At 47.3% G+C, this 26,035-nt stretch overlaps 1 protein-coding gene across 1 annotated transcript; it reads left to right on the top strand.

The window, feature by feature from the left end:
* Positions 1-840: 840 nt before the first annotated feature.
* Positions 841-26,035, top strand: SIDT1 (SID1 transmembrane family member 1). Its single transcript, XM_062571576.1, has 24 exons — positions 841-917; positions 1,120-1,165; positions 3,342-3,443; positions 4,626-4,709; positions 5,320-5,413; positions 6,632-6,703; positions 7,085-7,178; positions 8,773-8,816; positions 12,407-12,478; positions 14,107-14,255; positions 14,925-14,998; positions 15,581-15,647; positions 16,584-16,657; positions 17,244-17,367; positions 18,749-18,866; positions 19,477-19,613; positions 19,882-19,990; positions 20,408-20,422; positions 21,219-21,295; positions 22,421-22,467; positions 23,260-23,365; positions 24,189-24,299; positions 25,069-25,182; positions 25,973-26,035. Exons 1-24 carry the CDS (start codon positions 856-858, stop codon positions 26,033-26,035), a joined length of 2,055 nt encoding a protein of 684 aa, XP_062427560.1. The 5' UTR covers positions 841-855.

Below are 26,035 nucleotides of genomic sequence, written 5' to 3'. Positions count from 1 at the left end.
CAGCTGAACGTAGGAGGATCTGGATTTGGTAGGTAACATCTTATTTGTCATCCTGTTCTCATTTGTTGGTGTTTCTCAAATATGTACACAGAGCACAAGGAGGCTTGTCCACAGTGGATCTAACAGTGTCACTAGGCAGTGAGTCTATCAAATGGCATTACTGGCCTTGCTTATGGTGTGTGCAAGTACTTCCTGTCATTTAGTTTGAAGCAGGGTTTGAACCAGCAATTAGAAGAGATCTTGTAATCTGTTTTGATCTTTTGAGAATGATGCTGCTGTGTAGCTTCACCAACCCCGGAGCTAGGAAGGCTGGAAGTACTGAGACTTGGCAGGTACCTTAAAACATGAAAAATGTGGTTTGAAGCTTCCCCCTGTGACTGAAATTCTGGAGCTGGGTAGCAGATACCTTGCAGTGTCTTGTGTGATGCAGGTGATTGGTACAGCAGCTGCTCTTCTGGGCTGTTGTTGCCCTCTCTGACATCAGCAAATCGCAGATGCACTAGATTTGCAGATGGCATGGGCAGTCTGGAAGGAGGCAAAATGTTGAGACCTGGCAGTCCCATGTGTAGACCACAAGAAGCAACAGGGGAGTAGAGTGTGAGCTCGGAAGACGGCATGATTGTAGCTTCTCATGTGCAAGCAGGGTAAAAATCAGGTCTTCCCTTGACCTACAGAACAACCTTTCTTAACTGCTGGCTCTCTCTTCTGTCCATCTTTCCCTTCCCTCCTGCCCCCACCTGTTGTAGCTATCAGAGGACCTACAATTACCAAGAAGTGAGTCGGACCCTCTGCCCTTCTGAGCCAACACCTGAGACAGGACTCTCTGACCAGATTATATTTGTGGATGTCGCTTCCATGGCACCGTTTGATATTGCATATGAGCTGCTAGTCACCAGGCTCGAAAATTTCCAACTTGAGTAAGCTGGGATGGGTGAATGCAAATCTAATTGCTTTGTATATCTGTTATACAAGGTTTAGGCTCATCTAGCTATTCTTTCCCTCTCAGAAAATGTCCTGAGATTATTTAATTTTTCTGTTGCTTAATCTGAAGGTACCCTGTGTGTATCCCAAAACTGAAAGTTTTAGGGAGACTTCATCATGCTGAAACTTCTTTTCTAGGACAAACAAAGCCTTTAACTTCACTGCCAGCCCTTCACAGCCCCAGGTAAGGAGTCCTGCATGCCGTTGTTTGTATGTCTTGTCGTAGTTTTAGTTTAGTAGAGAACACCCATATACAAAACATCTATTGTAGATATTACAAGTCCTCTCTTGAATGGAAATGCCATCGGCACTAGCTAAAGTGGCACAGGAGACCATAGAACTGGGAAAGTATGTAATTTAATCAGGCTGCCCGGCAGTCGTTGTTTTTATTATTATAATCACTGTTAGTAACACCACTTAATTTTAGGCTTCCCTATATTACCAGTCATTCTAGCTAACATTCTGCTGTCAAATATCTTATGTATTTTATATGATAGGAGTATATGGAGTAGTGGTGGTTGTTTGCAAAGGGTTCTTTATAAATCTTCCTTAATTAGGATCTTTTCATTTTTGGTGTAGAATGCTGAGGATTTGGCCAGGAATTAGCTTTGACTTCAGTCTTTGTCATAATTAGTAAAATGAGACTGCTGACTTTTAATTATAGGCCAGATGTACAGAGTGCAAAATTAGTGTATCTTAATTGGTATAGTGCTGGGCTTTTTGTAATTCAAATAAAGTATTAAGCAGTCTGGAGAGGAGAGAAAAAGGGAAGGGGGGGGGAAGCCTCTTCAAAATCTAGATCAGTGTTAGAATAACTCTAAGACCAAGAAAAGTGTAACAACTGAAGGAATTGTCACCCAGAATCCAGCTCACACCTGAGGGTGGCAGAAGAAATTAAATATGCTCATAAAGGTCAGGAGTATTGTCTTGATGTGTTTATACCACTTGATGACTGTGCGTGAGGGAGCTGTAGGTCTCCATGTCCCTTATGTTAATTCTGTACTTTAGTATAGGTTTGATAAACACTGTAGAAGAGCCCTTGTGGGTGATTTCCTTAAAGACATAAAGCTTTTCAAGGGTAGTGCACCTGGGTAACTGGAGAACTCGGATCACTGGACCCAGTGTATGGCTAGGATAAAAAGTGTTCTGTTGAAGAAACCAGCTTGATGAGCTTTCAGGTTGAGTGTTTATTATCAAAGCCAGTGCTCCCTGATCACAAAGTTGGAAGGGGATGGTGGAAATAGATGGTTTTTTTTAATAGAAACTGCCAAACTTGGGAAAAGCCTGAGTGATTTTTGACTGATCTTCATCCTTCTAATGTGGGGATCTAATTCATGGGAAGGGGTGAGGGCACAAAGATCAGAAATGCCTGACCCTTGCTCTTCATTGAGGCAGATGTGGCCTAAAGGGAGATTGCCAGCTGGGAACATCTCTTCAGGAGTGGGAGCTGAGGTAGCTCAGAGTGCTTCTCTTGTTCCCTGTGGGGTGTCCATGCTCTGTGGGGTGCAGCAGCTCCGAGCAGTTTGAAGTGGCCAGACTGGACAGCCCTTGCGGCAAGCTGCTTGGAGAGGCAGGCGCAGGCAACCTGCTCACTTCAGCAAATGGCTTCCATTTCAAAGCCAGTGCATTAAACTTCTACCAGAAAATATGCAAGTAGTGATATTCCTTCTGCCATCCTCTACCTGAAAAGGCCCTTGCTGGGACAGGGAAGAGTTTTTCCTGATCCACAGACTGGGCCTGCCTCCCCCCGCCCCCACCAAGAGAAGTAAGGATATCGGCAGGCATCGCTGTCTCCCAAACTCTCTTTCAGAGAAATAGCTGGACTATTTTCAAAGCTGAAAGAAGAGTCTTGAAAGAGCCTCTCCCCAAAATCCTACAACAGTATTAGGTGTTTATATAACTTCGTACAGAGTTTGACTCTTCGACCTAATGCTTTTCACTGTTGCTCTGAGCAAACCTATCTGTGATGTGCTCCATGATAGCCCGTATGTTCCATATATAGAAATATAGCCAGCAGTGTGCAAACATTAGGAAATTCCTCATTGCAACTTAAATTGGAGTAGACTATAAAAGTGAGTTCACTTTAACTTGATCAGGTGGAAAAAAGCTTAAGAGGAGCAGGAGATATGCTGCAACTTGCATGTTAGAGGTTATCTGTGTGGGGATGAGACTTGTCTCTATCTTTTTGATCTCCTCTCTTGTAGTGTAAAGCCTTAATATTTGAAATCTGAGTCTCTGAAAGCCCTCCAATTCCAACCCCAAAGCCTAGATTAGATATGGGGCTGTGTTTGGGGAGTCTCTGAAGCCAATGGCAGGGAGCATTCTTGACCATAACTCTCAGTACCCTGCTCTCTCCTTAGTATTTTCTGTACAAGTTCCCTCAAGATGTGGATTCTGTCATCATCAAAGTGGTATCTGATGCAGTCTACCCCTGCTCAGTTGTCTCTGTCCAGGATATTGTGGTAAGTCTAAGGGATGGAGGGCAAGGACCTGGCTGCCTGCTGGGGCTCTGTCCTCCTGCAAGAGCTCTGTGCCCCAGCAGAAAGTAACCTAGGAAGGCCTTCACCCTACCATGGTAGCAAGGAAGGGGGGACTTAAAGAAGGAATGAAAGTCCTGTGGGAAGGAGGGAAAGACAGATGCTGAGTCCAAGCAGGTCATCTAGAGATTTTTTTGTTGCAAGTGAGCGAGCAAGCTGATCTTGCCCAGCGTATCGGTAGGGGATTTATGATCGTGTTCACTTGTTCATGTTTGACACCTAGCTGTCTTGTGACATGGGTTGCTCTCTCCTTGGGGGGCAGATGGGAAGCTCGCAACAGACAGAGGGGATGGGGCTGTTCCCTTAATTCTCACCCTGGCTCAAGGCAAAAAGGGGAAGATCTGATTTCTAAACATGAGCTTTTCCTCCTTTTCATTTCAGTCTTCTCTTTCCTCTCTTCACAATTGCTGGTGCCTTTTCTTGGGAAGGGGAGAATGGCTGCCCCCTGTGAGAAAGGTTGATTGTAGCTCACAACTGGGAAACAGTCCCCATTATTCCTCATTTTCCACCTCACAGAATAATACAGAGACCTCTAGTATGAGAGCAGCAAGCTGGAGACAGAGGTGGAAGATGCTGTAGCTGCTGCCTGTGAAATCCTTGCTGTGGCCTTTAATAACAAGGGTGCAGAAGGAAATGAGTAACATCAAATCCTGCTGTTTGAAGTGGTAGAAGGGCAGAAGGGGAAATTGTGTCAGGCACTTTTCAACCTATCAGAACAGAACTAAGATCTGTAGTGGGAATGAATAAAATGATGGCAAACACTTGACACACAGCATAGACCACAAAGCATACAGCATAGCCAGGGGTAGGGCTGAATGTATACACTGCTCTGTGGGAATGGCAGAGTGATTGATCTGACTGACTCCTCATCTAAGATTAAACTGCAGGCCTCTTGCAAGGGAGATGAAATGAATGAGTACAGATCACAATTCGTGTCTTTAAAATGGTATTTCTAGGTTTTGCATGAGTCCTGGTTCTTTTCTTCCCTTAGTGACCCCAAGCTGGGCTTTTCTGTGCTGCTTTGCACTATCTGTTCTCCTTGGTGGCTCCCTACAAAATTGGTTTGGATTTTGTGCCTTGTTTGATCCTTACGTGCATCTCTTTTAGTGCCCTGTATATGATCTGGATCATAATGTGGAATTCAACGGTGTTTACCAGTCCATGACAAAGCAGGCAGCTATAACGGTGCAGGTGAGATGCTGATTTCTGTCCCAGTGTTTCTCAGTGGTGACTTGTTCTATTGCTCTTTTGTAGATTCTGGTTCCTGGCTGTGAGCCTCCAGAAAGGGCCTTTACTTTTATTAGATCAGCTGATAGCTCTTCTTCCACTTAGGTTACCTTGACTACAAAACCTTGCTTACCTTTACTTAAATAGATGTGTCATATCTTGGATACGGGGGCTCTGGATCACAGTGGCTGCAGCCTTCATTGCCAGGTGTCTTGTGTTCAGACCTTGGCTCTTCTACCCCTGACTGGTGGCAGTAGAACCTTTTAATGTGCAAAGTTTAGGCAGATGGTTTGTAATTTAATACTTTATTTTTATTTTAATGTTGGTTTACTTGTACTGGGGTGCTACTTGTACTGAATGCAGGTGAGCTTGGTCAGTTTAGTATCAGCAAGGATATGGGGAGTGTACCCAGAAGCAAAGCTATGTCCAAAACAGGCAAGCTTATGTAGGGCTGGTGCCTATGTAGCAATTAAAACCTGATCTCTGGCCCTTTGGAGCATCGCCTCTATCTTGTGTAGAGGGCAAGGCTCCTTTGCTTCTCATGGGTTCCATCTTTTTCCATTCTCCCATACAGAAGAAAGACTTCCCAGGTGAGCAGTTCTTTGTTGTGTTTGTCATCAAGCCGGAGGACTATGCCTGTGGAGGTTCTGTGCCTTCCTCTCTCCGTGGTAAGTTTCGTTAGGGGACAGGCTTGGTTTTTGCATCTAGGTGATGGAACAGTGGGAATCATAGGTGGCCTTCCTGTTGGATGACATTAGATAGTCATACAACTCAATTTCCTTCAGGTAATCACAAGGAAGGCTGAAATACCAATTTGATATTGTGTTTGATAGGTTAACAAGTTTATCTGTATCTATATCTATACCCATATTCATAGCTATCCAGGAAGCAGCTGCGTAGCCCAGAACCCAACTGGCCGGGGTTATGTGCTCTTGTGAGGAATCATCTATGTGTTGGGTGATACTGGAGACATTCAAGCAGTGCTGGTTACGGTCTCCTGTTGTTGACCCCCATCCCCCAGGCTGTAATATCCTGCCTGGATGGAGGCACAAATAGCAGTTTCTGCAGAGAGCACTTTCTCCCACTGTTATCTTGGGATCTAAAAAAGCTCTAGACTTGGGGGAGGGGGAAATTTGTTAGCATAATTTTACAAGAGACTGATTCCAGTGCCTTCCCAGGCTAGAAAGCATGTGTCTCTAACTCCTGGGTAGTGGCCAGAAAGGGGCTCCACTATTCCTATGATGGCTGAAACTGGAGTGGGGATGCAGCTGTCCCCACATAACACAAGAGCTCACTTCAGATCAGGGACATCCATATCCTTGCTGCCAGTGGCTTCTCTGTAGAAGAAATGAGATTGCAACCAAAAGATTTACTGGGTTCCCATCCTCCACTAATTTGTGTCACATTCTGGTATTTCTCTTGTCCTATCATGGTCTGCAGAGCTGTACTGGCAAAGTGTATTGAGCAGTGCTGAAACCTAACAGCCAGGTAGCATGGCATCTCATACAAGCAGGAAGGGAAGCTGAGTTTTTGCTGAAGGAAGAAGACAAAGATGGTGACTTAATATCTGCAGGAGGAGAAACTGCCCTTCTGGGGACTGGAAAACGATGTATTTTGCATTCAGACATACAAACTTGAGCAGTATGTGGAAGACTCAATCAGGATGTTTCTAGTCTGAAAATATGTTGTGGCTAGAGCAAGAACAACATGGAAAAAGCTCTATATTGGCAAGTTTGGGAAAGTTTTAGAGCAAAGCTACAGGGAGGTTATAGTAAAAAGCCAGATCTTGGTATTTTTGCAAATGCAGGTGCAGAGAGAACTGAGGACAGGACCAGAGATCACTAATGTTTGTTTTTTACAATTGCTGTATACTTTGCATCTGACAGGAAATGGCAACCGTACCTGGAACCTCCAACGAACAAAGAACCTTCAAGTGACAATTGTGCCCTCTATTAAAAGTTAGTGTCTCTTCACCAAGAAGTGCAGCATTTGGGGGGAACTTGGTGCTTCTATGCAGGACAGTATGGCTGAGGAGTCAGTCCCATGAAGGGATGGTGCAGAAAGCAGCAGCAGAGGAACTGAAACTGTACCCTGGTACCTTCCAGGAGGTGCTATGTGTGGGGGGGTATCACTGGCACACCAGCCAGTACTGGAGGCAAAGAGATAATGAGAGCCTTTGCAACAGGTTCTAATAACTCCTGGTGGATAAAGTGGATGGGCCTGGCAGGTAGTTTGGGACAGGGGGTTGTCACCAAACGGTGCTGCAAAGAGCAAATGGGAGAGGTGGCTTTGAGAGCCTGCCCCTTTTCCGTGAACTGACTGCTGTATTCTTTCTCCAGAGTCTGTTTATGTGCAGGCCATGTTCTTCAGCTTCCTGAGCTTCCTCTCCTTTTACCTGGGCTCAGTGGTTGTTGCTTTCGTTCACTACATCAGGTGAGTCGAGAGTTTTTATGAGAACAACTATGCAATGTTTGTTTCTCTTAGTCATCTGAAATGCCTCACCCTGCAGTGCATCCAGCTGGGTGACAGCAAGCATCTGAACCAAGTAGGCCAAACAATTCCAGCTGTTCAGTAAGCTCTTCTGCAGAGACCTCTGTGCAGGATCAGCCAGTAAACAGTTTTTTGGTGGTTTTTTTTTTCTTTTTTTTTCTTTTGGTCCCTGAAAGGGATCATGGCACTGATGAGAAACCAGGGCTTTTCCGTCTAATTTTTTATAGTATCCATAGTCTGTGAGTTTTCCTATATAGAGATACAGGGTGGTAGGTGAGAATTGTGATGGGGCCAGTCTGGAATACAGGATGCCAGGGCACTGGGAAACAAAGGCACTCCTGAAGTGCTAGACCAAGTACTGTGTGGAACAGGGCCTTGGAGTCTGAAGGTGAACCTGGGCCCAGTTACCATAACAGGTTGCTCTTGGAGAAAGAATGTAGCTCTTCCCACCTGTCCCAGGGTCCCCTCTTTGACACTGGAAGTGGCCTAAGCCCTCTTGAGAAAGAGCATGACTAGAGGGGCAGAAGAGGGACAGCAGCCCAATGGGAAGCTAAGAGTTGTCTCCACGGGGCAGGTAACCACTAGCAAGCAATGAGTCTCAGTGGGGCAGCAAGCCAGTGCTTCTAAGGGGATGGGGAAGGTGGAGTTTCTAGGGATTAATCATTGCTGACTGTATAGGCAGTGACTCTGGTTAAAGTACATCCTTCGTCTGAAAGTGTGGAGGCTCAGGAAGCAGACGTTTCCCTCTACAGCCTTCCTTGGCCTCCAGGGCAAAGGCTGACATGAGCTGAGACGGTCCTAATCTAGACCCATGGAGAACTTTCAGCAAATAGTGGGTTGGTTTTGTGTGTACTAACCAACATTTATCAACCAACTTTTAAGACTGAACTTGGCAAAGAATTCTTGGCGGCTTGAGAGACTGATACATAGTTTAACTTCAGGACACTTCAGTACATCAGCATTTCTTTGAAACACTTCATTGAAAATGACATAAGTGTGGGGAAGGGGTTTTTTGTTTGTTTGCTTATTTGGATTTTTTTCTTTTCTTTCTTTTTTCCTCTGAGTGTACAAGCTTGTTTTTTTCTTTTTACCCTTCCCAGCTTGGCACCTGCATTGAAGGAGGCAATATAGACTTCTTGAATATCACACTGACACATAGCTCTAGCCTCTCCTGTCCCTTCCATGGACTTTCATGTATGCAGTTCCCAGAGTGGGGCAGTCAGATGTGGGAAGACAGTTTGAGAGTCTTTCCCAGCATGTTGAGCAGTATTTGATGTGTCATGTCACTGCTTTTACTTTGATGGACAGTGAGGAAAAAAGCAGCTTCTGCTGCTTTGGAAATTGGAGAGGTGGACGCAAGCAATCATATCTGAGCCATGCCAAGTTGCAACAGAATTTTGTTTGTCTTGTTTTTTATTTATTTTTTGTTTTATGATTTGCACTATATTGGCCTATTGTTATCCTAGATGCCTCTTTCATGGCTGGCAAGTGGTAGGATTTGTTAGGTATCTTATGAGAGCTGTCTGTTCCTTTTCAGGGTTCGGAGGAAAGCTTCAGCTGGCAGATACAGTCCTGATGATGGTAAGATTGGGGTGTTTTTATTACTGTTATTTTTTTTTTATTATTATTGTGTTACAGCTTTAAGTGAACAGCATGGCTTCCAGGCCGAGCAAGGGACAGGCCATCTGTCAAGTACCTTCTGTGCCTTCATCTTTCCTTGTACATGTACCGCGTGGTCTCTGGCACTAGTGAAAAATGCTAGAGCCTCCTCTCTGCCCTTCATCAGAGAGGGAGTTTGGAGCAGGCTCCCCCGAACCTGGTCCTGACCTCTACTCTGAAGAGCTGACTTTTGGGGGGGTGGAGGAAAGACAGGTCTTGGCAAGACTTGATTACAGACTGATGTTCTTGCTGCCAGATCTGTTGCTTTCTAAACAAGGAACTTCAAGTTTCTGCTAGCCTTTTATGCTTTAAAATTTCCCCTGCCTAGTTTAAACATGGGGTCTCTCTTTGGTTTTGGTTGTTTCTTTGTTTTATTTCTTAAATTTAAATCAAATTTGAATTTGTCTTTAGTGGGGAGTTTCAGAGAACAAAGTGAATGAATGATTAATAAAGTAGCGCTGTTTGTCTTATTTACTTTGATACTGGATTTCATTTACTTTATGCTGCACCATGTTTCAATGTTCTGCAGCTTTGTGTTACAAAAACATAATTGCATCTGAAAATTTACCAGTGAAAGATAGAAATTTTGGCATGTGGATGGTGTTGGGGTTTCTGCTTCCTGGGGAAGTGGGGAGGCTGATTCTTTTATTTTGTTTGAATATTTAGAGCCTGAAAACTAGTTCAAAGCATTGGTCTGAGGATGAGAAGCATCATCATTTGTACTTCTCTCCTGAGGGCAGAGGAGAAGTTATGTTTTGGCAGCAAGAAAAGCTTGAAAGAAATTTTTTTTTTTTTTTGATTTTTTTTTTTTTTTTTGGTCACAGCTTCTTCAATCTCCCCTGCCTACTACTTATCACTAGATAAGGATGCTAACATAACTGAACTCAGCTTAAAGCATCAGCCCTGGAACTTCAATCTAACCTGGCACTGTCTGGGTTAGTACTTCTGTCAAATGACTAGGGCCGATGGCTTCTCAGAGTGGCTTTTTAAGGCAGACTGAAATCCACACGTGCATTACTGTGTGCTGTGCAAGACCCATATATGTTTGAAAGGGTTTCCTTTACAAACAAGCAAGCAGGAAATTGTAAAGTATGTTTAAAATACTCTGATGCTGAGTTGTCAGAGATGGCTCCATCTGTGAGACAACAGCAGGACTTGGGACACTGGAGACAGCAGTGGAAATAGGAAGGACCTGTACACTTTGGGGGGGGGGGGAGCTGAAGGGATTGGGCCAAGGCCCTGGAAGAGCTCGAGCTGATGCCAAAGGGTCACTGTGTAAACCCAAGGGGCATGTCTCAGCAGCATGATGAGGCTGCCTCTGAGACCAGAAGTTCAAGGGAAGCACTCCTGGTGCTGTAGCTGGAGGATGGAAGTGCTGCAAGTAGCAGAGAAGCTGCAGGGTGGAAATGCTGTGCTGAGCCCAGACCTCGAGGGTAGGAGGCGGGATTCCTGGCAAGGGAGAGTCACAAGATAACATCCCAATAAAAGGACAGAGAAATGCAGTTTCTTCACCTGCTATGAGTTTCCTCCCAAATAAGCACCTGAACCTCTTATGACCTAGCCTCTCCCTTGTATTCAAGTTCAGCTTCACGTCCTCAGCACTACTTGTCTATCTGTCGCAGCCCTGTCCCTTCCTGCCCACATGCTGTTTCTTGCTCTGGTGTGCTTCCTGAGAGTGGATTTGATGTCTAAAAGGTGATAACTTGTGTCTTCCCTGTCCTCCAGATCACCCAGTGTACATTGGCTTTCTCATTTCTTTCTCTTCTTCCCACCCACTGGAATTTCTCTTCCTCTGAAGTAAAACTGGTTCTCATCTTCCCTTTTACTCCCCTTTTCTTTCCCCTGCCCTGCCAAAAAGGAATGGACAGAGGTGCCTAGGAATCTGTTTCTGCCTATGATCTCCAAATGTGCTTTGAGTGCTGTGTGCCCTGTTGCTCCCATCACCCATACTACATCCTGGTTTTCTTTTTTTCTTCCCCCCCCCCTTCCTTCTCTGGGGGACACCTCCCATTTCACATCATAATTATCCAAAGGAGAGAACAGCTGGAGGAACCACACCTTGTTCACCGCATAGCCAAGCGTTTACTTTGCTGACTCACCCATGCACTGGGAAGTGGGACTGAAATTAGTGGGTGAGTTGGAGTCTGAGGTGGCTGTTAGCCAGTGCAGAACATTTAAATCTCCCTCGCATGTTTACTTTGTCTAGATTTAAATCTCTCTTTTGTAGCAACTGCTTGGTTGCTTGGGAGAGAAAGAAGACATGTCACATGACAGTGTGTGCCTCAGTGCTGTGAGCGTGAGGAAATGCTTCTTTTGCCCTCTTCCCAGTGATCATGATTTCCAAATGCCTTTAAAGCAGCAGGAAAAACTCAACCATGAGAGAGGGAGCATTGCATTGCAGGTGAGCAGAAGGTGGATCAGAGCTGAAGTGCAGGCCAGTACCTACCAAATGGCTTGTCCCCGCAGCAGACTGGAGCGACCACGCTGCTAGTGCTGGCTCAGAGCTGATGCGATCTCTCGTGGGGGGAGCCTTCCCTCGGGCGTTCGATCCATGCAGTGTTTTCCATTTCAAGTGCTCCTCTGAGCTCTTTGTTGCCCATCTGTTCGTTCAGACAGCTGGACTGGGAGGTTAAAGAAAGCTGCAGCAGAGGACACGAGGTCCCAGCCCACAGCCCAGCAAGCACAGTGAATATGTCGGAGGGGAGAGTAAACTGAGCTTAAAGTGTCAAATGTCCTTGCTGTATAGGTCTGTCCCATACAGCATACATAGCAAGATCTATCTATGCCCTTTTCTTTGCGATGGGTCAGGTGCTGGGAAGCCAGAAGAGGAGCTTGGAAAGATGGAGGGAATTATCAGGCTGCAGTAAGGCTGAGTGGCTTTAAGTATTGATTGACAGTTGGACTTCCATGAGGTTGCATATATTCAGCCTGCTCTGTGCCCCTCTGCTGCAGACTGACCCCGCATGATGTTGTGACAAGGGCGAAGCCTTAAGAGCACTGAGCCTATCTTGCAGTTTCCTACTGTGACAGACACGGTGTTGCTCCCACTGGTCTCGCTCTCTCCCTTTTGGGGATTTGGGTGTTTGACCACCTGCCTGTGACTTTTCCAGAAATAATTTCAGGGAGGTCATGACAGGTGACTGGATCCTGTCTTAGAGGATGAGGAGGAGGAGGAGAACTAGAAATTCATATGGGTGCTCCAAATATTATGAAACTCATCCTGGAGTTAAGTCTTGCAGCCCTGTGGAATGATCTTTGCTGGATGCTGAAGTTATGCTCTTATGAGTCAAAGTGGCAGCCTGCGTGGGGACACTAAAGGAATGATTTTTGCCTTATATTGTGCAGGAGGGAAATGCTTTGCAGTATGCTCTAGAGGGAGGTAGGGTGCCATCTGCTTGGGGAAATGCTGCTTCTCCCAAGCCTGGCTGCTCTTTGAGCTGTTTGCATTCACCTCGATCTGTTTCTCACTGACATCAGACTAACTGGCTCTTACAGGTCTGTTTCCATTGCAGGATCTGGGATTATGCCATCTTCACACCCTATCACAGCCAGTACTCCCGAGGGAAGCAGCTATGGTGCTATTGGTACAGTATCTTCCACACCTAGGGGTAGAAGTGGGGGTTCTAGAGACAGGATCAGGCCCAGATTTAGTGCTTTATGGCCTGAAGGGACTGAAGATACAAGCTGATCTAACAACAGGTTACAACTACTCTAAAAGGAACTGTAGCTTGGGAAATTCAGGTTGCAAATAAAGAAAATTCTGCACCGCAAAGGTGGCATGTCTCTGGAAGAGGTGCCCAGGGAGTCCGTCCTTGGAGATGTTCAAGTCTCAGCTAAACAAAGCCGCAGTCATCTGATAAGAGTCCTGCTTCCAGCAGGAGGTTGAACTAGATTGCCAAGTGTCCCTTCCAACCAAGCTTCCAGGAGTCTGTTATTAGCTCATCAAGCCCATCTTTAGACCAAGGCATGTCCTTCTCTGGCAGGCTAAAAGATTGTATGCCCAAGGCAGGACAAAGACAGAGGTTCTTTCTGTCTGGAGGTTTCATTAGGTGAGTGATAATGTCACACTGTCAGCAGATAAACTGTGCCCTGGGCAGCAGAGGAAACAAAACTCCCTAAAATGCTGCCATCCTGAGAAGATGGGAAATTTCTTCCTTTGCCAAAGTATTTCATAGTCTCCTTGCAAGTGTTGTTGCTCCTGTGGAAGGACAGATGCTAAACGGCTCAATGCTGTGGACTTCTTGGGGCATAACCCTTGGGTCTGGCAGAATGGGGACCCAGGGTATGTGAGTAATGTGGCACAGGTCAGCGCAGAGGGTAGTGTGAGACAGTTGCTCAAATATGAGAGTAGTAGCTCTGTGTAACTTTTAGTCCCTGTTCAGGGTGTGTTTGCTGTAAAGATATCCTGACTCCTCAGATGTCACCCTGTTTTTGGACTGTCAGGATGTAGTACCTCTGAATATCTGGTGGAGAAATCCAGAACTGAGGCTTCATGAGCTCTGGGAAAATTCAGGAGGAATTAGGTCCTGGAGCAGAGTTGAGGACTCCAGGCTTTTTTCAAGAGTACGCTTTAAAAGCATTTGGAAGATGAGACTTACATGTTCTGCTCAAATGGTTGGGCAGCAAGCTGGCAGGGGACTTGACAAGCCAATAGGGAGATTACAGGCAATCACAACCAGTGGCCCACGGGTGACCAGTACTGTGCACGCAATGGGAGGAAAGCTGATGGCCTGTCTGCTTTGCAAGCTCAACTTTCTTCCTTTTTGTCTGTTTCAGATTTTTAGAAAAGATTATTCACAAAAATTAAAGACTAGGATGGCCTCTTTCCGACTCCTACACTGCCTGCTGTTTTCGCTAGAGCTTTCTGGCTTGTGTGGGACTTCCAGAATTCAGAGTCTAGGCTAATAAAGAGCAGAAAATATTACAGAGATAAAAAGCAGTAGAATAAAAGCAGGGACAAAGAGAATGCTGGGCAAGGGGGTCAGCAGTGAGATGGGAAAGGAAAGAAAAGAAAGGCTTTAAAAGTGCTTTTAATTGGCCCTTGAGGCTTTTGGGAATGCTGTGATCATGAGATGAGTTTGTTCCCTGAAATGGCCTTGTCCACTTCTCCCAGCAGAGAGCTGCTGATATCTGGGCTGTTTCCATGTTGCTGTCCATAGGAGGATTTAGTCTTTGACCAGTTCCTTCTCCCCCCCCCCCACCCCGGCTCCAGATGAATCGAGCTCCAGTGGTGGACGGCCGTTGTCTTCCCCTGAGCGAGGGCCACAAGCTGGTTCTGACACTGACAGCTCTGTTGAGGAGGAGAGCGACTTTGATACCATGCCAGAAATTGAAAGCGATAAGAACGTCATCCGCACTAAGGTACCGCTGCCATTGCAGCCATGGCCATGATGCTGGGCCACGGACACAGCTAGACCAGGACCAGCACAAAAGTCACTTGCCAGGGCGAAGATTCTGCTTCCTTCCTTGGTGGATTTCATCTAACAAAGATGAATGTATTTTTAGAAATCTTCCACAGTCTAGAAAGTCTTCCTGATGTGCTGAGTGCACTACTAAAATGGGTGATTTAGTATGGAAAACCAGAAGTGTGTTGGGAACTATCAGGAAAGAGGAAGGAAGCCCAGAGTATCCCAGAAACATCAAGGTGATAGGATAGCATGAGGGGAAAATAATGTACAATGGTTAATAGTTAACTAGCAGGAATAGCATGCTCCGGTCAATGCACAGGAATCAAACAACTGACGCAAGTTCTGTGATTTAAGTTTGCATATCTCAAACTGACTTCTTCTGTCAACCCACACTGCTTGTTGTGGGTAAGAGAACAGAGCCACTCCTGGAACTTATTAGAGGATTTTGTAAAACTTGCTCTCCGTAGAATCAAGGGACACAATGAGCATTTTTTTATACTACTGTGTAAAAACTGTCCAGACTGCATGTTGTCTAAATGCATGAAGATTTTCTACAGGCTTGTCTTCCTCATTAGTATTTTTGTTCCTTCCTTCTCTCTTTCCCATCCCACTAATGCTTTAGGTGTTCCTCTATTTGTCAGACTTGTCCAGGAAGGACCGAAGGATTGTCAGCAAAAAATACAAAATTTATTTCTGGTAAGGAGAAAATAACCTGGAAAAGCCCCAGTTCAGTATTCAATTTTTGGTTATAGATTCTCCATCTGTGTCTACATGTTCTTCTTCTGAGCCATGCTTTAGGCTTGAGGATATTCTTTGAGCCATCCTGTTACTCACTGTGACCCTGTTCCAACAATTAGCTGCAGATCTCACATACTTCAAGTGACGATATTTGGGGACCAGTGCACATAGGTCTGTAGATAGATACTGGTTTACGTAATGTCTCTAAAGTAAAGTAACAGGCAGTGCACTGGAACATACTGGGGAAGGTGGAATTGGCATTTAAACATATAAGCATGTGCTTATCCACGTGCTGGCTTTTCTTGTGCCCTTAGCACTTGCCTCCTGTTGGACAGCATTAACGTGTTTGCTCTTCTGCTTCAGAAGATCATAACTGAGCTGGCATAAAGCTCTGACTGGCAGGTTTGCTGGGAGAGAAAGATCTGTGCCCTTAGGCACTAGGGTGTATGTGCAAGCTCCACGAGCACTGTTGGGCTCTGTGTTGAGCGTGTGGTGGTTGTGCTGGTGTGTGTAACTGCTGCTGCTGCCTCCTCCTTGCAGGAACATCATCACTATTGCGGTGTTTTATGCCCTGCCGGTAATCCAGCTCGTCATCACCTACCAGACGGTGCGTTGGCCTCTGCATGGCTGTCCCTTAGCTTGGGTCTTCTTGCCTTTAAACCTGCTCTGTGGCTGCATGGTGCAAGGACAGTTGCAGCAAAATGGGGTCACTCAGGAATCCCACTTGATGTCTGAGGAGCAATTTACTTCAGCTGCTCTGCACTGGGTGCTGAGCACTGCTGCTGGCCTGGCGTGCTGAGCTTGCAGTTATTCTGCCATTTCTACCTGGAAAGTGAGGAGTTCACCTGTCTTCCTACCCCTCTGTCTCATTTGGGGCCTGTTTCGCTTTAGAGGCAGGAGGAATAACTTGTTATTTCTGAACTGTACTTTTTTCACTTGTCTACCAGATTTTCTGTGATCTGAGTGATTTTTTCCCCTCCCCCATGCTTTCCCCCTTATCGTGCTGCTATTCAGAGACCCACAAGCTACTTTAAGGTTTGTGGCTTGTATCAACCTCTTGCCCCCATAAAAGCTTCATTTGTAAATGCTGCTACTCCTCTGTGCTGGTGCTTGAGTTAGGCTGTGTCCTAGTCTCTGAAATGCGTCTTTGAGGCAAAGAAGACCTTTACACAGCTACTTTCTTCAAAAATGTTGGCACTCAGTCCCTGCTCTGCCTCAAGCACTTAAACTAGACAAAGAGAACAAAAAAGACCAGCTGGAATTCAGATCAGTCAAGGGCTTGGCTGATAGCGGCTCACCCTGGTCCTGTCCAAAGCACCTGTGGGCTGCTCTCAGAGGTTTTGCTACTTTTCAGGACTGTGGTCTCTGAGCTGTAGTGGGTTGTAAAAAGCCATTTGCAGTGTAGTGTTACAGAGCTTCAACTCGTGAGTGCCATATACACAGTATGGCATTTATACCTTGCATGCATGCTGATGCACAGAGCAAACCCCTCAGAACAGGGAGGAAGTGCTAACATCGGGTCTCCTGCCTCCTTTTTTCCCAGGTAGTGAATGTGACAGGCAATCAGGACATCTGCTACTACAACTTCTTGTGCGCTCATCCCCTTGGAGTGCTGAGGTGAGTGAGCACTGTGGTCACTGTGATATTGCCTTGTATCCTACGTGTTTGTGCTGTGCCCAGGTCAAGATTTTGTCCTTGCCAGGCTTACAGCATCCATGCTGATAAGACCATAGTGAGTTTAGGGCTCACAGCAGAGTCTCTGAGCTTTCTGCTTAGCTCAGCTATGTCTTTCTGTTGCAGTGAGGTACAGATACCCTGGAACATGTAGTACCAGGATTCCCCCAGCAAATCTACTGGGAAGCAATGTAGATTGCTCCTGGGCTATTCTGAACATGTTTGTGAGCATTCAAGGAGCAGCAGCTTTGCAAAGATGTTTAGTTCACCTGGCTCAGTGGATTTAAATGCTTTCCTTGCAAGATTCTTAACTGTAGGCTCTCTACGTTCCCATATTAGAACAGAAATGCTGCACTGAAAGGACTGAGCTACTCAACCTTAAATTGTCATGCAGCATGTAAAACTAGGAGGTGTTGGGCAACTGCCAAGGTGCAGGATAGTGAGAGAAGGAGAGCAGACAGTTTGTGGCCTGGAGTTCAGCCTCCAGGTGCTGTGCTCTCCTCGTCTTAAACCTTCTCATTTCCTGCAGTGCCTTCAACAACATCCTCAGCAACGTGGGCCACACGCTGCTGGGCTTTCTCTTCCTCCTGATTGTGTTGCGCAGAGATATCCTCCACCGTCGGGCCATGGAGATGAAAGACATTTATACCTTGGTAAGGAACATGGTTGCATGGGACCTAGTGGAGGAAGGAAGGTTAGGGAGAATTGGAAAGCTAAACAGAGAGTGAGCTGCACAGTGAGTTTCCATTTGCCTTCCTTGATGGAGGATTGAGTCTTCCTCCTTCACCTGCAAGAAGGTGGAGGTGGGATGTTTGTGGTATTGTGCACCTCAGCACTTTGTTTCCAGTATGTCCATGCTGCTGTGGTGACTTCGTTTTGGCTTGCAGGTACAGAGGTTAGCACAGGAATGATTCCTAGGGCTGTGGCCTTTTCTCCAGTGATTGTTGGGGGAGGAATTAGACCAGGTGAGCTGGCTGGAAGCATGTCTGGATACCCGTCTTGCTTTCTTATGTCATGGGACAAGTTGTAGGGAGAAGCATCTGCTTCCTAGAGCAGGTGGGAGAAGGCTCCTGCAAACAAAGAGCTGGACCTAGGTTTATAATGAAGCTTGTGAAAAGCACAGCCTGGGAGCTGATATCCTGCTCTTTTGCCTCTAGGGAATGGGGTGTTGCTGTGATGCTGTGACCTCTTTTTTTTGGACAGTAGAAGTGTACCAAGATGCTTTTGTTCATGCTGGAGTTTGTGTGTAGGTTGTTTTTTGTTTTTGTTTTGTTTCCTTACCCTTTTCTTCCCCCTCCTCCCCTTGTCTTGTACGCTCCAGAGTTCATTTTTTGCCCCCTCCTTAGCAAGAGGGTTTAGAGCAGCCTACAATAACCCAGAGGAATTTGGGTGTCCTGGGGCTCTGAATGAAAGCCTGCTATAGCCAGAGCCTCTGCAGGCTTTTCAGTACGTTGTAGGAAAGACTGCAGGAAGCCTGCAGCCCAGTCAGCAGTGATGCTGGTGATTCCTGGAGACAGCCTTGTTCTCTCTGGCTTGATAGCAAGTAAAGATCCTAGGCCAGTTTTTATGGTCTGCTGTTTATGTACTTTCAGGTGAGATCTGAGCCAGAGATAAGGTGGAGATGCCTTTTCACCTGGGCTTATGGGCTCTGTTCCTCAGGTGCCCTTAAACTCCTATTGCCCATAATAACAAGGCCACTGTTCTGGATCTATACAGTGCTCTATTTTGTGCAGGATATAGCACCACACAATGGGCAGGACAGTGAGATTTTTGGTCTCAAGATGTCAGTTCCAGGACACAGAGGTCTCCAGACTGGAAGCTTCTGTGTAGTTATTTTGGTTTTGCTCCCTGTGGATTCAGCTGGCTGTGCAGGGTGGCTAAATGCAGAGCATACAGCTGCACACAGCATCCTGTGCTGCACTGGTGGATGGAGGACATGTGTGGGGGTAGCGGGAAGGAAGCAAAGGAGAATGGAAACTTGCTTGTGATTGGCATGGTGAGGATACTGTATTGTGCAGCTCTGTTCTCTTCCAGGACTATGGAATCCCAAAGCATTTTGGTCTCTTTTATGCTATGGGCATTGCGCTGATGATGGAAGGGGTGCTCAGTGCGTGTTACCACGTCTGCCCAAATTACTCCAATTTCCAGTTTGGTAAGCTGAGTTGCCTTTCTCCTTTTCAGCTGGAGGCAGGATTGGCAGTGCTCTCTCTCCTGCTGAATTGCTGTTATTTCCCATCCTTCCATCTGTGCAAAACTTCCTTGGAATTTGGCTGTTTCAGGGCTCAGTCAGGAGGTGTATGGCTTTGGAAATCCAGGGCTACTACACTTCAGCCTCCTCTCCGGGGCTCTGGGGACTCCAGCAGTGTGCTACTGCCTGGGGCTTCCTTCACTTCTGCTGCTTAGAGTTTGAAGATGGAAAATGCATGGATGGAATGACATAGTGCTGGAGCCCTCAGTGCTCTGTTCTCTGCTGCACTGGAAACTCTATGGGAGCCTCTCTGCCTTCCCTGCCTGTTCCTGTGCTGGCCTATACCAGATGCTTATCTTATGAGCCCCATTCTTTGTTGTCCTAGAACATGGTAGATTCACTGCATGATGGCAGTACAGAAGATGGTGTTCAATGTCATGTAGCATCGGGGCTTCACGTCTGCTAGCTTTGGGTTTGGCCCCGCTGCCATGTTTCTCCTTTATAGGCAGTTTGCAGCAGCTTCAGTCTGCTGGTAGTCTGTATCTTCACTGTCTCTGTTGTGCTTCCTCTACAGACACCTCCTTCATGTACATGATTGCAGGACTGTGCATGCTCAAGCTCTACCAGACCCGCCACCCAGACATCAATGCCAGTGCCTACTCTGCCTATGCCTCGTTTGCTGTGGTCATCTGTCTGGCAGTCCTTGGAGTGGTATGGATTCCTCCCTGGAGATGGGGTCTGTGGGCTGCTGACCTCTTGGTCTCTGAAGAATGATTTCTTCTCCAGAAGTGCTGAGCTCCTATTGCTTTTCTGGGCTCTGTCTGCACTTACAGATCTGTTTTCAGTTTGAAGAATTTGGGGGTTTTATCTCTATGTTTAGTGAGGATTTCTGATGCCCCATGGTGATGTGAAAGGGGAAAAAAGGACTGGCCAACTGATAGCAGGGCTCAATTTACTCTTCATATGTTTTTGCTTTCAGGTATTTGGGAAAAATGACATGTGGTTTTGGGTCATTTTCTCAATGATCCATGTTCTTGCCTCTCTGGCTCTCAGCACTCAGATCTACTACATGGGCCGCTTCAAGATTGGTAAGTGCTATTTGAACTGTGTTGCTCTGGGGTGTCCCGGCACCTTCTCTTCTCACCTGCATAAGTGACTCCTGCAGCATTTGGTGCCTATGTGAGCCCAGTCTTATGGCCTGCGCTTGTGTTCTGGGTTAGCTCATTCTCTCCCTCATCTGAGGCTCTTTCTGGCCTCCAAAGTCTTTGTGCTGCTGCTCTGCAGATCTGTGGGAGTTGGCAGGACCAAGCTGTCCCATGGAGCTGGAAGAGGTGAGCTCCCTTTTAAGGAACGTGCCACATAGCCACAGCTCTCCCTTGCATTGTGCTCACAAGAGCAAGCTACATAAACTCCATCATGGGGTGAGGGGTCTGCTGGAGAACCTAGCTCTTGTGTGCTGCTTACAAATGTTTTTCTCCTTCCTCTTCTGCTCCCATCTGCTTCAGATGCCCCTGACTCAGGTAACTGGCAGCAGCTCCCATTCTTCTCTGGGGAAGTAACTGAGCAGTGATGTGGCAGTCAGAGCTGCATGAATGTGTGGTGGGAGGCAGCCCTGCGTGCCCTCAGCGGCTGGCTCTTGAGGAGTGAAGTCAGTTTGCCAGCAGTAAGGCTTATCCTTCTTCCTTGACAGGAGGAGGATGATCTAGTGCCAAGATCAGAGCTCTCCTGCACTGTGAGCCTTCTTAGCTCCACGTTTGTGTCTGAAGAAGGGTGTGTGGGGGTGTGGGTATGCGCGTCTACCTCTCCTCCCTGCCACTGCTGGCTCTCCAATGAAGCCTCTGGAATGACTTTGTGCGCAGGAGTATCTTGAATGCATGCTGCATGCTCCAGGCCCCTCTGACAACTCTGAGGGAAAAGGATCTGCCGTGTTCCTATTCTGTGGCAGCTTGTTCCATGAAAGGCATTTTTCCCCTTGCTACACATGCTTCTCCTCCAGAGAAGTGACTGCAGAGCCAACCTGTTTGCACATACAGACAGCCTGTTTGAATCCTGGGCCATATCAGTGTGAAGGGGCGATGGCCTTTTTAACTTGTCATCCTGGCCAAATGTCATCCGTATCCCAATCGTAGTGGCTACCCTACTGCTCAGTACAGACTGCTTCCCAAGGGCCAGAAATGAACCCGTGCACTACCCTGCTCCTCTGCAGGCTGGGTTCTCTGCCAGCCAGCAAGTGCCCACTTTTTTTTCCCTCCACATTTGACAATTTGGAGCTCGCTCTGATGGCTGCATTGTCTTTCTATCCTCTTTCTCTTGCAGACTTGGGTATATTTCGCCGAGCAGCGATGGTGCTATACACAGACTGTATCCAGCAGTGCAGTCGACCAATGTACATGGTAGGCTTTCCTCTCATCTTGGCATCTCCCTCACCAGTCACTCGCTTATTAGGTGATGTGCAGAGGAAGGGGTTGTAACTGTTTGAAAAACAGTTTTCTTTTCTTTCCCAAAATGTATGGGTGGATGTAGATCTCTAGGGGAACTGTTTACCCTGACCAGGCCTCCCCTGTTCCAAGACTTAGTGAACAGACATCAGAGCGAAGGTGCTACAGATGTAATAGGATTTGCCTTTGCTCTTGCTTTCTGGAGATGCCAGTTCAATGGGACTGGCATAAGGCTCTGGGCAGCAACTGTCTGTTATGGCTCTGGGGCTAAAGCCACAGCTATTGATGTTCCTACAGCACTTCAGGGCAGATGGCAAACAAGTAAGAAACAGTGGCTGTTACCTTATGTCCCATTCACTTCTTTCTATTTGGTACAGAGCACAAACTGGAGCTTGAAGGCAAGTGAGCTTCGTATCTGTGAGCATCTGTCTCATTAATCATCTCTTTTAATTCCCTCATCTCTAAATAAGTGCCAGACTGAATTTTGCAAGCAAACTCGGTGCTCTCAAGCATAAAATAAGCCTGGTTGGCCTGAAATAGCTATGTCATGAAAGCAGTTATAAGCAGAAAATGTACATTCCCTACATATGTATCCCTTCTGCCTGCCACAGTTACAGTGCTTTCTTAGCTAATGGTGAGATTGCTGGAAAAAGGACTCCTTGCTTTGTGGATATATGTGCAGTGCTATCCAAACCTTCCACTACTTCCTCTTTCAAGCATATCCTTCCTCTGTGGTAACTGTCCTATGTAATAGGAGGGGAAACTCTTAACTTGGAAACAGTGGAAAGTTAATCAAAGGAATCACAGACAAGTGAACATCCTGAGAGTAATTCTTAAGTGCTGGGCTTGTTGTCTTTAGATGCTTAGTCTCCTTGCAATTCTCTCCTCAAATCTGAGTGTCAGAGCAATGTCCATCTGATAAATGCTCCCACAGAGCAGATTTGAAAGCCATATGCATATGCATTTGCAGGAACTAGAATCCAAATCATCAGACACTGGTATCTTGAATTTCTGAGGCAAAGGCCTTTTGTATTTCCTTCTGCTTTCATATAATCAGTGTGGGTTTTTTTTCCTCCTCAGGACAGGATGGTGCTGCTTATTGTTGGAAACCTGGTCAACTGGTCCTTGTAAGTGTTGGGTGTATGTGTCTTATGTACTTGTACATGCACAAACCTGTCATTGTGCAGGACTCAGTGCTGACATGAGGGTGGCCTGAGGTGATGGGGAAATGCAGCGGAGTCTGCCACAACCCTTCCGTGCTTGTGCCAAAACATGCCTGCAGGCAAAGAGATGGATCCAATGAGCAGAGTCAGTAGGCAGATCCATGGAATGGTGCTGTCTCATGACTTCATGTATCTGAGCTAGCTCATTCAGAGCCAGACTGGAACCTCAGGGTTGTGTTATGCTGCACACTTACTTACCACGTAGTTGGGAGGTCTCCAGCACGGCCAAGGTGACTTGACAGAGATGCTCATTAGTCAGGCGGTCAGTGTTTGGCTCAGCAGTAACAGCATAGCTGGAAGGACCAGCTCTTGGATGAAATCATTGTCCCAAGCCCTTGCTTTTCATTAAAGCTGTTTTTCAGTAACATGTCTTCTGCTAAATATCCAGATCTGCAGCCAAGCCCTACAGAGACACATGTGTTTGGCCACGGGTGGAAGCAACCCAGAGCTTCTGCCCTTTCCTCTGCGGTCATGTTGCTTGTAGGGGCTGAGCATGGTTGAGTCTACTCTGCTTTGTTTCCCAGCAAAGAAAGCAAAGGCATATAGCATGTTTTCTCCAGGGAATTGGGAGGCTGTGGCAGTGTTGCAGTGCCCTGTAGCCTGGGAAGGGCAGCGGGCAGTGATGGGTTTGGGGACCCACCCAGTGCCGCTATGAAAGAAGCTGGTTCATCTCTATTCCTCCCTTTCTCTGCTCAGTGCTATCTTTGGACTAGTGTATCGACCCAGAGACTTCGCCTCCTATATACTGGGAATCTTCATCTGTAACCTGTTGCTGTATCTAGCTTTTTACATCATCATGAAGGTAAAGGTGCCTATCTCCACAGCTGCCCAAAGGGGAAGGGATGGGCCTTGCTGTACCTGGCTGTGGTCTGGGCTCCTGCAGAACCATGGAGTGGGGGACTTGAGCGCAGGATGAGGTACAAGTATTGGGTTGAAGGCTGCCAGTACAGCGGCCATGCCAGTACCCACATGGATTTTAAAAAGCATTGGTGCCATGATGTGGCTCATGAGAGTAACTGTCCCAGAGAGCAGCTATTGCCAGAGTTTTTGTAGTGGTGTTTGGCCCAAGGAAACTGTTAATTCCTCTGTGGCTCTGCGGGACCAGCTCCTCAGCCCCTGCTTTGAGACAGCTGTTGCTTTCCAAAGCCCAGTTCAGGAAAGCTGAGGCAGGGACACCTGTGCTGGCCCTGCAGAGAGCCAGCCCCGCTGGGCAGAGATCCCTTTTCTGGGCTCCCTGCTTCTCTTTCTTCTTGGGAAGTGCTCTGGAGGGCCCAACTCTCGTGCTGGGAACAGAGATGTCAGGGCTACGTCCAGGCTCCATGCCCTGCACTTGGGAAAACACCTGAGCTGTGGTCCCTATGGTTTCCCGGAGCTGCTGGCAGGGAGGTGTGAAACAGCCTGTGCCAGGTCCATGGGAGTTGCTGAGGCTGGCCCCGTGTGTGAGGATGGGGTGCTGCGTGCACAGTGCATCTCAGAGGTGTATGGGTTATGTCCCTGTGGGGCAGGCAGTGCCCAGGAGCTCTGTCTGTGCCTGCAGCCCTTTGGGTGCAGCCAGCTCCCAGATGATCCCCGCTGGCCCAGTGCATGGCTCTGGGCCCGCTGCGAGGCTGCGTCCCTCTCTGCAGCTCCGCAGCTCGGAGAAGCTCCTGCCCATCCCCCTGTTCTGCATCGTGGCTACGGCAGTGATGTGGGCAGCTGCCCTCTACTTCTTCTTCCAGAACCTCAGCAGCTGGGAGGTAACTCGCATTCACCTTTCACTGTCAGCCTGCCTGTCTGTCTCACCATCCTCCCTTCCCTAACTTGTTGCCACCCTACTATTCCTCTTCACAAAAAAAGACACCTTCTATGAAAGAGTCTGGGGCCACTTAGAGTAAAACTAAAAGCCTTCAACTCCTTCAGCAAATTGGAAGGGAAACACAGGAAGCTGTAGTGAGCCAAAAATGACTGTATGCATGCAGCCCTGGAGAAAAGATATGGCCCAGTTGATCCTGTGGTGACTGGTCCCAAGCACTTGCTAGGGGGTGGTGGAAGAGCTGGGGATCTGAAAGATGAAACTGGGCAAATCCTGACGAGCTCTGGCTGGCAGGTTCTTCCCTGAGGAGGGAAGCTAGCTAGGAAATAACCTGCCTAGAGGTGCAAGGGCTCTCTGTGATCAGAAAGGCTCTTAAATCCAGACTGGATGCCTTTTAACAAGATGTGGCATTTGTCTTTGGAACTGAGAGGCTTGATGCAGGGGTGTCCGGGCAAGGTTGAGCAGCTTGGGCTGCACAGAATTCCTCATACAAAGACCAGAGGGTTTCCCCTGGCCATGGCTTGTGATCCTAGATCAATTTCCAGGTCCGAAGCGCTGCACCGAGTTACTGCTTTATCTTCACCTCATGGCTTGCTAGCACAGTGCTCTATCCTGGCTTCCCTAGGGAGCGTTAAGATGAGGCATTCTCCAGAGGGCCTGATATGGCCCTGTGTGAGAGAATATTGGGCCTGATCCTCTACTCTCTGTCCCAGGAGACTCCGGCAGAGTCTCGAGAAAAGAACCGGCCGTGCATCCTGCTGGGCTTCTTTGATGACCATGATGTCTGGCACTTCCTCTCTGCCGCTGCCTTGTTCTTCTCCTTTCTGGTAAGTCCTGCTCCATGCCCCTCTCACTCTGCTGTATGGCATCACCCTCTCTTCCTCCTTGTCCTTCCTTGTCTGCATAAAGATGAGGCAGCCCCAGGATCCCACAAAAGTGCCCCAGCTCCTCTTCTCTGCTCTCTCTCTCAAGATCACCCTTGTGGTGATTGCTGGGAGCAGGGATTAGACTTTCTGGTTTGGCTTGTTCTTCTCTGGATCTCCTGGCTTCAAATCTCTTCTGGGGCTGAGGGTCATGCAGCATTTGTGGGGAAAACAGAGGCTGCTGGTCTGAAAAACCCTCTTACAGGTTTGTGAGGAGCTCTCAGCTCCTCATTTTGGGGGAGGACTCCCTTCTTCCTGGACAGTGGGGTTGCTGGTGTGGAGCTCAGCTCACTCCTGGGCTTTGCTTGATTGCAGTAGTTGACTCATGGTGTCCTCTACTTGGTCCCCTTTTTTCAGGCCTGGTGGCCTGTGTGATGCTAAAGGTGGAGGTGTCCCCTGAGATGGGAGAACAGACCAGTGTTTTGGGGCAGTGATGAGGGTCCAGCTTACACTAGGGTTTGCGTGGTAATCAGAGCTGGCCCAGGTTGGGTTGCTTGCTCAGGTTCTTGGAGCATCTCAGTCGCTCTGTGCTGCCAGAGTGACTTGTGGAGGTGGGGGTGTTCCTGTACATGGTAGAGACATGCCCCAAGTGGAGCCTTGCTGTGATGGCTATCATCAGGAGCTGTTGTGCTCCCCAGTCACAGGTCTCCCAGTGAGGGCTGATTGTGCCACCTTGTGGTTTCCTCCTTCTCAGGTCCTGCTAACCCTGGACGATGACCTGGACACGGTGCGCAGGGACAAGATTCCAGTGTTCTGA

Source organism: Rhea pennata, chromosome 1, assembly GCF_028389875.1.
Source record: "Rhea pennata isolate bPtePen1 chromosome 1, bPtePen1.pri, whole genome shotgun sequence".
NCBI lineage: Eukaryota > Metazoa > Chordata > Aves > Rheiformes > Rheidae > Rhea > Rhea pennata.
This window is presented reverse-complemented; position numbering and strand designations above follow the sequence as displayed.